The sequence below is a fragment of the Pistacia vera genome, unplaced genomic scaffold (genome assembly GCF_008641045.1).
Source record: "Pistacia vera cultivar Batoury unplaced genomic scaffold, PisVer_v2 Contig678, whole genome shotgun sequence".
NCBI lineage: Eukaryota > Viridiplantae > Streptophyta > Magnoliopsida > Sapindales > Anacardiaceae > Pistacia > Pistacia vera.
Window position 1 is genome coordinate 145830 of NW_022196532.1, and position 12707 is coordinate 158536.

Sequence of the window (12707 nt, forward strand, 5' to 3'; positions counted from 1 at the left end):
GGCCTCCCCTGACAAAAACCCCTATCATCCCCACTGAAGATCACCCACCAATGCAATGTTTAAACTTGTTTTCTGGGTTTGCGATTGTTTCAATTAACTGTAATATTTTTTTTTCATTTTTCATTTTGGTTTACAACAAGATCGGTTATGTTAGTCAATCGAATCAATCCTTGGTCCCATCAAATGCTAGAACTTCTTTTGGAAAACAATGCTTTGTAAAACCAATTTGTGCAGAACTAAGGAGCGACTTAGGGGTTCCTCTTGCAGCTGGTGTGGTTGCTCCAGGTACAGTTAAAATTATGAACCCTGCAAATGCGATTTCTAAAATAAATTGAAGTTGAAAAAATTACATACAACATGTAGAAAATAAGAAACAAGCAGTAACATTTGATAGATTGTCATAATCTGAACTTAAGAAAACGTTGAAAACCAAATGAAAAGAAATTTCTTGGCTGAAGGTGGATTTGGTTCTGTGCACTGGGGTGTAATTAATTTACTGTAAATTTCTTAAAAAGTGTGTAAATAATTTACTCAAATTGTTTTTCATGTAAACAGTTTCTTTCTTAAGAAGAGTTTCTTGAATTGGTTTTGAAATTTGGACTGTATTGTGTATGGTTATAGTGTGCCTTGAATATACTTTTTGTGGCCAAGCAAGTTAATAGCAGAATTGGGGCTTTGCAGGATGTGATCAAGAACCATTGGAATGGTATGCAAGTTAATTAATATTAGTTATTGAGTAAAGAGTAAAGCTGAAGTTGAGAGAGAGAGTTCTTAAATTTCAGAATTCACATTAACTCAAATATGTTTCGAAGTGGTGGTGCTCATACTAAATGTTGTGGTTCAGATTGATTAATGCTCCTGCTTTGCAGATTACAAATTGCTGATACATGTTTTTAACTTCAAAATTGAGTGTCTGGTGAATCAATGGTACAAAGTAAGGTGGCTCAGTTTAAGGGAGGATATTGAGTAAGTTGAAAGATGAAAAATGAAAAATGGTCACAGTAAGGTGGTTTGGCTTACGGGTGGAATGGATGGTGGGAATGGCAGCTTGATTGGAGTATTTGTTTTGGAGTTTGTTTGATGGGAGATTGATTATATTGGGAGTGTTTGTGTTGTTAGATTGGTTGTAATGTTTTTCGGCCTTCCCTATGCATCCAGTCAGTCAGTCACCATATCCACTTGAATATGTTCTATGCTCACCACTTGCTCAACCATTTGCCAAAACCAAAACCAAGGAATAAGCAAGCAAGCGCATGCGCGCGCAAGCAGCTCCTAGCGCATGTGCGTCTCCTCCCAGCGCCCCAAACCGCCTTTCTTGGCCTTGCCCAACCTACATTTCACCAACCTAACACTGCCAGCACCCCTGCAACCACCTGCAGCCATTGCCTACCACACACTGCCCCCCTTTTCTGTCTATTGCAGTCACTTCCCAGCCATCACCCACCACCACACACTGCCTCCCTTTACTGCAGTCTCTTCCCAGCCATCACCCGCCACCACAGCTGCCTCCTACTATACACAAGCCACCCTGCCCTCCCTGCGCCCCAACCACCTTTCTTGGCCTTGCCCAACCCAGATTTCACCAACCTAACACCCCTAGCACCCCTACAACCACCCGTAGCGATCAAGAAAATCACATAAATTGATTGTTTAGAATCAAGAAGTCAGCTCATCAGACTCAACTTGTTTAAAGAGAACCATATTTTTGTGACTCATTGATGTAATTTATTGCTTCTAATTTAGGTTTTCAAATGCTTCAAGGTTTAGATGTTCTTTCCCCAATGTTATGTTGTGGGGTCATGTTTTGTTTTGGTAAAAATATTGTACAAGAAATGGCTAATACCAACAATTGTATTAATAAAGTGTTTTTTTGCTTATAGTAAATCTTGCATCTTTTAAATTGATGTCTTGCATGTACAAAATATTATACAAGAACAAAATATATTGTTCATGATACAAGGGTAAGAAGCTATGCACAATATATGATACAAGAACAAAATATTATCCAAGAACAGCATGATATGTTTAGCTTGGATTATAAACGAACAAAAATAAATTATATAATACAACTTTACGATATAACATCTTCAAACTGTCTATTCTTTTCACTATGGTCTTCACCCATTATTCTTCATTCACAAGCTTGAATCTGTTGGATACGGCCTATAAGCGACTGACCTTTCACTGTAATTCTGGAAAATGTAAAACAAAATGACTTAAGAAATTAATTGTACACCAAAAAGAAAAGGGCAGAAAATTAATGAATCATACCTGATTTAATATATGAACTCCTTTTTCACATCCTTGGAAGTTAATCGCATCTTGAAAAGCTTCATTTGCTTGCTTGGTTTCTTGGGAACCCCCATCATACAATCAATTTAGGGATGTCGCAGCACACACTTTTTCATGAAATTTCTTTTGTTTACCTTTACATACATTTTGTTCGAGCTTCGATTGCTTCCTTTTGAATGGAGGTCGACCTTTGCAATGAACAGCCTGGGGAGTTAAAATTTTATTGCTTGCCTCTGTGGAATTAGCATGAACACTATCAAAATTTGATCCACTGTGACATGACATGTCACCATGTCTATCAAGCCCACCAGCACGTTCATTTGACAATAATTTCTTCTTCATGTCAGTAATCATATGCATCACCATATTACTATCATCAATATTGGTTAAGGCTAAATCAGCCACTTCAGAGAATGAATTAGACAACTGATCAAACCGTTCTCCTTCAACAGTCGTGCTCTAGCTATTATAACTAACTCTAATCTTTGTGTGGCATCTATATACATTTTTCCTCCACTTTCTTAAAATGAACTTTTCAGGTATATGATAAATCTCTTTATGAAGCAATACCACTATTGCATGTCGACAAATAATCCCTATAAACTCAAACAATCGACAGTTGAAATGAACATCACAACCACGGTCATCATAGCAAACCACAAAAGGCACACTACGACATGTATCCCCAACCACGACAACTTCCTTTATAATATATTCTATTTCAGATTCAGTGGCCTAGAAAGAAGATATCTCACAAGGCAACTTAGCAGTAAGCTCTTACTGAAACTCTTTGAATTTTGCGGTCGTGTATGCCTCCTTAAATTGTTTCTCCATTGGATAACCGGTTATGCAAGGAATCCATGATTTCCATGATTTAAAATCAGCCTCCTTTTCTTTTTCTACTTTATCACACAATGCATTCTCATACTATTCTGCAAACTATTTCAAAGTGGTTTTAGAATTTACATACCCATCAAAGAATGCATGCATACTTTCACTCCGTTGAGTGGTAGACATACCTGCCCAAAAGGTGTCTTTTACAAACGTTGGCACCCAACGTTGTCTTTCATTATACAGTCCAAGTAACCACTCATTGTTGTGAAGGTTGTATTTATCAATGAATCCAGTCCAACATTGTTCGTGTGTCAATGAATTATACACAGCATTTTGCAAAGCAAACTTAATACGTTCCTATTCGCTATAACCCCTTAACTTTTCTGGCAATTTCTTCATTATGTGCCACAAACACCATCTATGCCGTGTACCAGGAAACACAATCTCGATTGCATTTTGCATCACCTTATCTTGATCAGTGATTATTGCATTTGGAGCACAATTCCACATACATGCAAGCCAAGATTCAAAAAGCCAAACAAAAGTCTCTGTGTCCTCATGAGAGATTAACCCACAACCTAAGAGTGTTGAATGCCCATGATGGTCAACACCAACAAACGCCGCAAATGGCATATCATACTTGTTGGTCAAGTATGTAGTGTCAAATGTGACAACGTCGCCAAATTCCTTAAATGCAGCCCTATTTCTTGCATCCACCCATATAACATTCTGTAATCGACCCTCTTCATCTAAATCCATCATGTAAAAGAAATTTGCATTATCTTTTTGCATCTTCAAAAAATATTTTTGGATTGCATAAGTGTCCCTAGCACCAAGTCGCATCCTCATAACTTTTTCAATATAGTTCCTATAATCTTTTTGCAAGAAAGTCAAATTCTCAAGACCGCCTGCTTCAACTAACATGGAATTGAAATATTTATTCGGCCTAATCCCGGCCCTATCATTTACTTCAAGTCTCCTTTTCATGTATGGTTGTATACCACGATTGCTCCTAAAATATCTAGTTTTTGTTGGGCTACTGAGCTCATGGTTATGATTCAACCCCACTGAACATATTTGCCATTTTTCGTTACCAAGTATATATGCACCAACCCGAGCCTTACAAACCGTCTTTGTCACTGGGTACAATTTAAAAGCATTTCGGGTGTTACTACTCAACTTCCCAGTACAAGAACAAGCTAGTGTTGCGTTTGTCATCTCTCCATCATCTCCTTTCCTTAAGGATCTTATAATAACTTCAAACTTCATTCTATTCCCGTAGCTTCTGTAGTATTGGAGAAGATTATCAAGTGAATCAAAAACCATCCCAAGCTTCGACTCCCATTCCTCCTCTGCACTTCTTTTATCTTCAACTTCTTCAAATTGATTATCCTGATTCATTTATATTATAATAACAGAATTAGAATATTATAAGATAACAAACATGATAGAAACAAAACCATCAAATTTTTTGTTTAAACTACATTAACTTGTGCGTATACAAAAATTTATCATTTATCATACAAACATGGGTACTCATTGATACATAATAATAACTTCGTTTCATTACAATGCTTACCCTTTTAGTATTAGAAACTGAAGCCTTTAACTATTCATTTGTCTCCTCCATTGTCTGCTCCTACATGTTATCAGCCTTTGTTTCTGCCTCCTCTGCAAAACCCTTAACAACTTAAATTCATTTTGAATGCAATGAACTAAACTAAACTTGTGTATTAATAATTAAGAAAAAAAAATTAATAATTACAGTTAAATCAGGAAGATAATCTATTACATTTATGAAGAAAGTTCTATTCAGCACTCATGTTTCAGTACATGGGTACTCTCTATGATTCCCATTTATCCACATGCAGCAACTATATGTAAAGACACAACAATCCAAACCATATAAGCTAGCACATCAAATCAAAGTAGTAACAACTAACCTCCCAATTGTAAGAACTAAATGTTTTCTAAGATACCAAGGAACATCTCTCCTGGATATATAATAAGAAACTGATTTTTAACAAGAAGGTAGAAAACAGGAAGAAACATCCTTATGAAATAAGGGGCAAAAAGACAAGTGCCTTTATAGCAGGATATTTGCTACGAGTTAGCTAAATCTAAGGAAACAAAAATGATAGAACAAAGATCATCAATTTCCTTAAACATATAAAACCATCTGCAAATTTATGAATAATCATCCATCAATATTTCCCAACAAGCCGTAAATCTAAACTCAATATCCAGTAAAAAAAGGAGTTGACCTCACCAGAGTCCACCATCCTGCTGGTTATAATAAGAAATGGGTTTGTGTACATCCCAACATCAATGACCAGCACCTAACTCAATAAAGTACATATCATTACTTAAAAGCATGCATGTTAGTAACAAAAACAATACCAAAAATGTCCACCACCAATATTAAGGTCACACAAAGATGTATTTTCCATGAAGAATTTCAAGAAAGCATGCATAAATCCAGGCCTTCGACAGACACAAAGATTTATTAACTTGAACAACACATAACAAAACTATACCAACACATACCAAAACTATACCAACACATACTAAAGAATTTGGGTTGCACTTGAAAATTGGGGAAAGACAGTCCAAATGGCTACTTTAGCCATTATGATTATATGATTATGATAACTAATATAAAAGATTTCTAAGTGTCTTGTTGAAAACTATATTATTAGTCCTCAAAAAAAAGGTTCCAGGCATTACTAAAACCAGTCACCAAGTCATCCGATTTTCACCTTTTCTTCCTCAAATTGTGCAGTTCCCTTTCACTGTTTTACATTTGCACAAAATTTCCTCAATTTATTGGATTTACAAAGCTCCTTTTCACTATAATATTGTTTATCATAAAATTTATACACACTTATACATGGTTCTCAACTCAAAAGCACCAAGCAAGTGTTGTGTTCCACTTCTCCCAACAGCAGCAAGTAAGTAAGAGAGACCATTGAGTGAGTAAGCTCTTACCACTCAAAAGGAACTCTCACTGGTCAGTGACGGCGACAATGGATGTCACAGCCGGCAGTTCAAAGTTTTTGGGTTTTGAGTATGATTTAATTTGGGAGAAGATTTAGGTTATTAAGATTGGGATTTGAGAGAGAAGATTTAGGTTATTAAGATTGGGATTCGGGAGAGAAGATTTTAAGTTATTAAGATTGAGATTAGGGAGGCAAAGTTTTTGGAGGCAAAAATTCGTTCTAGTAAGACAAAAGCAAAATTTTTTTGGGAATTTATTTTTTTAACTATCTGACGTGGCAGATGAATTGGCATCACCACGTCAGATGCCACGTCATGTTGTATGCTGGTTAGTAAAAACCAATAGTATGCATAGTATCTCTGTTTTATTTAATACATTACAAATATTTTGTTTTTAAAATGCCGTGTAGTCAAGTGATATACTGTTAAACTAACAAAAAATAAATTTGATTGATAAAACGGTATAAAATGCAAAGTAAATATTGTGTGATGTATTTTATCAGTCTATTGATTTATCATTCGTATGATTCAATTACTCCCTCTATTTCAATATATATGTCTTTTTAGACTTATTACTTTTTTCTAAAATAAGTGTCTTTTGACAAAAAAGTTGAGCGACCCTCTTTATCTTTCTCGTTTTATGGCCCTTGTCTCCTCTCTTTTTCTTTTTATCTGGCCACTCGTCTCCTCTCTCTCTTTGTTTCTTGATGTGCCCTTTATTTCCAGCAAATTCAAAATCCCTCTTGTCTCAATTTTGAATCTGTCTCCGCGACTTAAACACAACCCATGTTAGCCTTGTCTACATCTCTCTGTTTATATACTGTGTTTTTGTTCATTCTTTCAAACACCATTAACTCTTCACATTTCTCTCTAGTTTCATATAACTGGCATCAAAATGTTCTCCTCTCACTAGCTTCTAGCTCACAAAGCTTCTATGGGACAAATATGGTGACCTTATTTAACTTTTATGAAATTAATTAGTTGGCAAAGTTCTTCAAGGTTCAAACTTTAAATTATTGGTGCTTTTGTTTTGCTTGAACTTGATTTATTCTTTTATTTTATGTCTTTGCTTCCATTTCCCAGGTCACTTATACTTTCATTATTGTTAAAAATTGTTACTTTCTATACTGGGTATTAACTGGTCGACATTAAATTATGAAAATTTCATTGACATTAGAACAGATTTGGGACACTGCTGGTCAAGAGAGGTTTAGAGCTATTACTTTTGCTTCCTATAGAGGTGTTGTTGATACACTAGTTGTTTATGACATTACCAGAAGAAAAAATACTGTAATTAGAAGGCGTTACTGTTATAATGGCTAATGAGGGAAATAGTAATAGGGCATAATGAGAGAAAAGTACTATAAAACCAAAAAAATCCACCAGACTTTGAGAGGGAAAAGTAATTTTAAATTTGTAATTTGTCAAATTTTCAATTATTGAAGAGTAAATAAGAGCAGACAAGGTAAAAGACAGATTTTGTTAATGTAAAAGAGTAGCAACAAATTATTAAAGATGATTTGTTTATATAAAATTATTTCTTATAAGAGAGAAAAGGCATCATTATTTTCATTTATAAGAGAAAAATATTCACCTTAATTCGTAAAAAATGGTGTAATTTACTAAAAATAAAAAGAGGGAGTCGGGTCGTCAGTCAATAAACTGGGATCCCAGGCCCACCACTGTAAATAGTTCCAGCTTGCGCCTTGATATGCATTTCATAAACACACCTCATTCTCCGTATCCGTGTGCATAACGACTTTCCACACCCATCCAACAAAAGTCAAACTGTCATTCTAATGAACGCCACCATCTTACTATCTCCTCAGTCACATCCATCTGATAAACACGACACAATTATTCATTGCATCGGTATTAAATGACATATTACACTTGACACACATACGGATACGGCTGGACCCTAATGTCTGCCAAGACATACGGCCACATGGAGGTTAGCTAGCTGGGTCATTCAACTGGAATTTATCATGTTGTAATATAAAATATAATACGTGGGTCAATTTCTATTCTCCTTATCACAGTTATGAATTTAATTGGTGTGTCTTATGCTTAAATTATATATATATATGATTTTAGTTAGGAATTTGTCTTTAAAATTATATTTGTTTTGAAGAATTAACATATATTAGGGTGTATGACATTTCTTTTCATCATTGTTTCAATCTAATATTGATATACACATTATAATAGTACTGGAGATTTGTTCGTCCTTGCTCCTAAATTAATTATTTTCAAGGTTTTTAAGTGAATCTACCTGTGTTTGACTTTTTTTGTCATGAATTTAAAAAGAGTAATACTATATGCACTAACCAATGTGTACTAATTCAAGTATTAACATTGAAAATTTGAAAAAAAAATTTGGAGGAAATTTCAATTTCCAATGTTAATACTTGGATTAGTACACATTGGTTAGTCACATATTTTTATTCATTTAAAAATGTCTTTAACCCTTTAATATTGAGTAACCTAAATTAATTATTTTTCAAGGTTTTTTTTAAGTGAATCTCCCTGTGTTTGACTTTTTTTGTCATGAATTTAAAAATGCACTTTAACCCTCTAATATTAGTAACAACTTTTTCTCTCTCAAATAATAGCTTAATGATACTTTTCTATCTACAAATTTTAAAATATCATTTTCTATCCAAATTTATATCCGTTTCCGATTCTGGTATCATGGTGACCTCACACCACCACCATTATCTCCTAGATCATACTCACCAAAACCCCTCAAACCCTACTCTTGTCGACCCTGTTATTGCTGGTAATCGAGCGATTAGGGTTTATGCAACCACCCCTCCCAAATCAAATTATGATCAATCACAATCACACAAAATCCAACTTTCCACCACCAAAAGATGCATCGACCTCCCCTCTTCAAATGTCCTAACAGTTTGACTATGTTTGCTCTCTGTTCATCATAGGAATATAATTTTGATAATAAGTGATATTTGAAAAATATGTGAGTGGAAAAGTGTTATTAAGCCATTATTTGGGTGGAAAAAGTCGTTAACTCTCTAATATTTGACTTTTTTTTTTTTTTTTTTTGTGAACATCCATTGTTTCAAAAATACAATCCTAACTTCTGTTTTTAATATATTGTTAGATTATTTAGTTTAAATTGGAAGGAAATGATGTTTTTATTAAATTCTGTTAATAACATTAAGAGATTATTTTATTGTTTATAGGTTAAATTGATGAAGTTATTGATTTGAAGGTTCAATTGATGATATTTGTGAACTACAGTGCCAAGGCTAGGATCGCATTTTCCAAACTAGCGGGAGCTAGAATACATTTCTGAAACTAACGAGGTGCTCACTAAAAAAAGTCAAAACACACTAGAGTTTACTATTAAAAAGAAACTCTTTCAAATCACCAACATTTTTCATTCTATTTGTTATAGATATATCTTCAAATCTTTTATTTGTAATTAAGTTATTTCAAAAATTTGAATTTTTTTTTTTCTAGTTATCGAAGATGTCCAACCAGCTGTTGTCACCTCGACTAGTCCTACAATCCTGAACAAAGCTTTCGAAATAAGGCAAATCTCCAATCCGTGACCAACAAAATATTAACAACCTTTCATATAATTCGAATTTGAGACCACTATGAGCAAACCCTTTAATCCAAGGCTTTACCACTAAGCCAGGCCATTGTTGGTTATAAATTTGAAATTTATTATCAAATAACTTTATACAAATATTTCATCTAAAATAGATAAAAAAAGATATTATACATAAAGAGTTCACATGTACATAAACCACTGCGCCGACGTCTCATCAGTACAAGTTCGAAATTAATTAAATAGAATGATAAAAAAAGGATGTGTTAATAATAGCGCAAAGTCATATCTTGATCAATTAATCTGTGGTTGAAAAAACTGTAGAGGTGTTAATTTGATTGGTAGATATAATTATAGAGGTTTCGAAAGAAGAAAAAGAAAAACTCCGGCAGGTGGCGCGGGGAGAAGAAGAAAGCGTCTCAGTCAACAAGCGTGTCATTACAATCAATGGTTAGGGGCCACCACTCACGAGATCGATGAACCCCGCCCCAGCTTACATTACACTGCAGCGTTCCCTCTCATATATGAAAATTATTATTAATTAATTAATAATAAAGTGAATATTTTGTTTAGCGTTTCTTTCTTTCTGACCTTCCTATAGACAACAAAAAAGCCAAGACACAGAAAAATAAGAAAGAAATGAAGATGGTCTTGTGGTCCTCCTCTCTCACTCTTATCAATATCTTTCTCTCTGTTCCCTTTCCCCTTACTTATTAGTTATTACTCTTGTACCACCACTTTGGTTTTTATTTTTACTTCTATTTCTATTTCTCTGGGTGGTAGTCGTTTCTCGCTCTGCGCATACCTCCACGCTTTTAAGTCCTTCACTTTTTGCAACGAACTATGGATGCAAAAGGGAAGACACGGTGGGAAAAGTCGTCAAAGGGAAGCTGGGGAGTCTGATGAGGAGGGATACTGCGAGTCGTACAATAATATGGCAAAGATGGCCATAATAGTAGCTGCGGGAAAAAGAAAGGATTCGTGGTAAAGAAAGCTGGTTCAAGTGGTGTGGAGGTGGGAGTGGGAGGAATTGTCAAGCGGAGAAGTGTACGGCTGATCTGAGCGATGCAAAGCAGTATCATGGAGGCATAAAGTGTGCGAAGTTCATGCAAAGGCTCAGGTGTGCTTTTGGCTGGGATCAAGCAGAGATTTTGTCAACAATGTAGCAGGTTTCTCAGTCCTTTGCTTTACCCGCTCTTGTTTCTTTCACATTTGATTTTCTACTTGATTTTATGAATATAGCTCCATATCACAGCTGTCGCTTCTAAATTGTCCGTTTTGATGGATTATTCAGATTATTTATTTTATTTTTTAATCTTTTTTCAGTGTTTATCAGTGTTCTTTTTCACTTCAATTCTGGTTTGTTCATTGTTTCTATGTTTCTTATTTGATTGAAGAAGTATGGTAGAGCATTATCTTTTTTCTTTCCTTAAAGTTTATGATTATGTTCCCTTTACTTTTACATAAGAAAGTTTCTTCTGCAGATTAGCTTATGATAATGAATTATTGAATTTAATAGGCACTTCAAATGTTTGAATTGTGTGTCTAGTGATATACAAATATTTTTTAGAGTGCCTTTTAATCCTCCCAGGTGATTCTGCGATATCTTGTTTAATCTGGTGATCATGTTCTGATTGGATTTTAGTGCCTTGTCCTTTTCGCAATTGAAATTTTTAGTGTTTAGTATAAGATGATCAACCGACCAGCTTTTAGTTTTAGATTTCATTGGATAATTTTTCTTATCTTATCGAAACCGCATGACAACTATTGGATGATCCCACTATTCACATATGGTTGTTGCATATCCTTATTATTGCGGTCTTCATTCGAACTAATTATTTTGTTAGTTAGTCGTCTAATTTTTATGATTTGGAATTACTGTGAGCAGATTCCATGAGCTATCAGAATTGATGAACAAAAGAAGTTGTCGTAGGCGTTTGGCAGACACACGAACGACGAAGGAAGAATGGAGCTGATTCAACGGGGAAGGCTCAAGCCGCAAAGGGATAGGCACTCATTAAAGATATGGTCTGTGGCAGGTTGATGAAAAGGGAAGAATCAAAATAGCTATTCAAGAGAATGCCACCAAACATTTCCAGATCAGATAACTGTTTACTCTTGAGGATGCTCTCTCTCTTCTGTCAGCCAAGGGATGTAATGACAGTGATCGTGCTATTAAACATTGTACGTATTGAATTCATAGTATTAAGCTGAATACAAGCCATTGAATCAGAACATTCATTTCGTGGTGTTAGGATTTCTAGCTAATCGCGGCCTTAGTATATATACTATCATTTTGTTAGCCATTAACTCATTTACGCTATTTAGTTAGATTATATTGCTTGTACTTCCTTGACTCTTCCTGAGTGAATTCCTCACTCTATTATCGACTGAGAGTTGACTTTTAAGAGCTATTATGCTGAAGATAACAGATGTATTTGGCATTTGAGTATAGGAGATAGCCACGAATAAGTTATATGCAAGATTGAACATTATCTTTGTGGAGGTTCATGCTAAATATTCTACCTGGTTTATGTTAGTACATCTATTATCTCATGCCTTAAGCTATCCATATCATATGAATCACGAGTTGATTAACAGGTAAATTTTGTGTGGTTTATGTTTTGCTGAGTGAAAATGCACTATTTGTTTGTCAAGGAGGCAGAAAAACAAAGAAACATGGTCTTATTGCTGATTGCTGTGGAATATTGTGGTCTCCCACAAAATCCTGAGATATATGAATTGCACATGGGTATTCTGTTCCTTGCAGAAAGGATCCACTGCCAATCTTTTGGTTTTTGAGGTTACTGTTTAAGGCTTTCTTCTATATAATTTTCTCTTTTAAATATTTTATTCACTTATATAGTCCTTGTTGCTCCATGACAATTTATAAAATTTGCTCTGGGTGATGCCAACAACCTGACAACCTTAACCGGCTGGCCCAGCCGTATCATCATTCACATCACAATGCATTGACATTTTTTTTTTTTTTGGTTGCATTGTC

The 12707-nt window shown here is 34.8% G+C and overlaps 1 protein-coding gene across 1 annotated transcript; it reads right to left on the reverse strand.

The window, feature by feature from the left end:
- Positions 1-3483: 3483 nt before the first annotated feature.
- On the reverse strand, positions 3484-4527 carry LOC116113326 (protein FAR1-RELATED SEQUENCE 5-like). The gene has a single exon (XM_031399483.1). The coding sequence runs from the start codon at positions 4525-4527 to the stop codon at positions 3484-3486; it is 1044 nt and encodes a 347-aa protein (XP_031255343.1).
- Between the last annotated feature and the right edge of the window lie 8180 nt (positions 4528-12707).

Coding starts and splice junctions, on each gene's coding strand:
- LOC116113326 (XM_031399483.1), bottom strand. CDS start 4,527: ATGAATCAGGATAATCAATTTGAAGAAGTTGAAGATAAAAGAAGTGCA.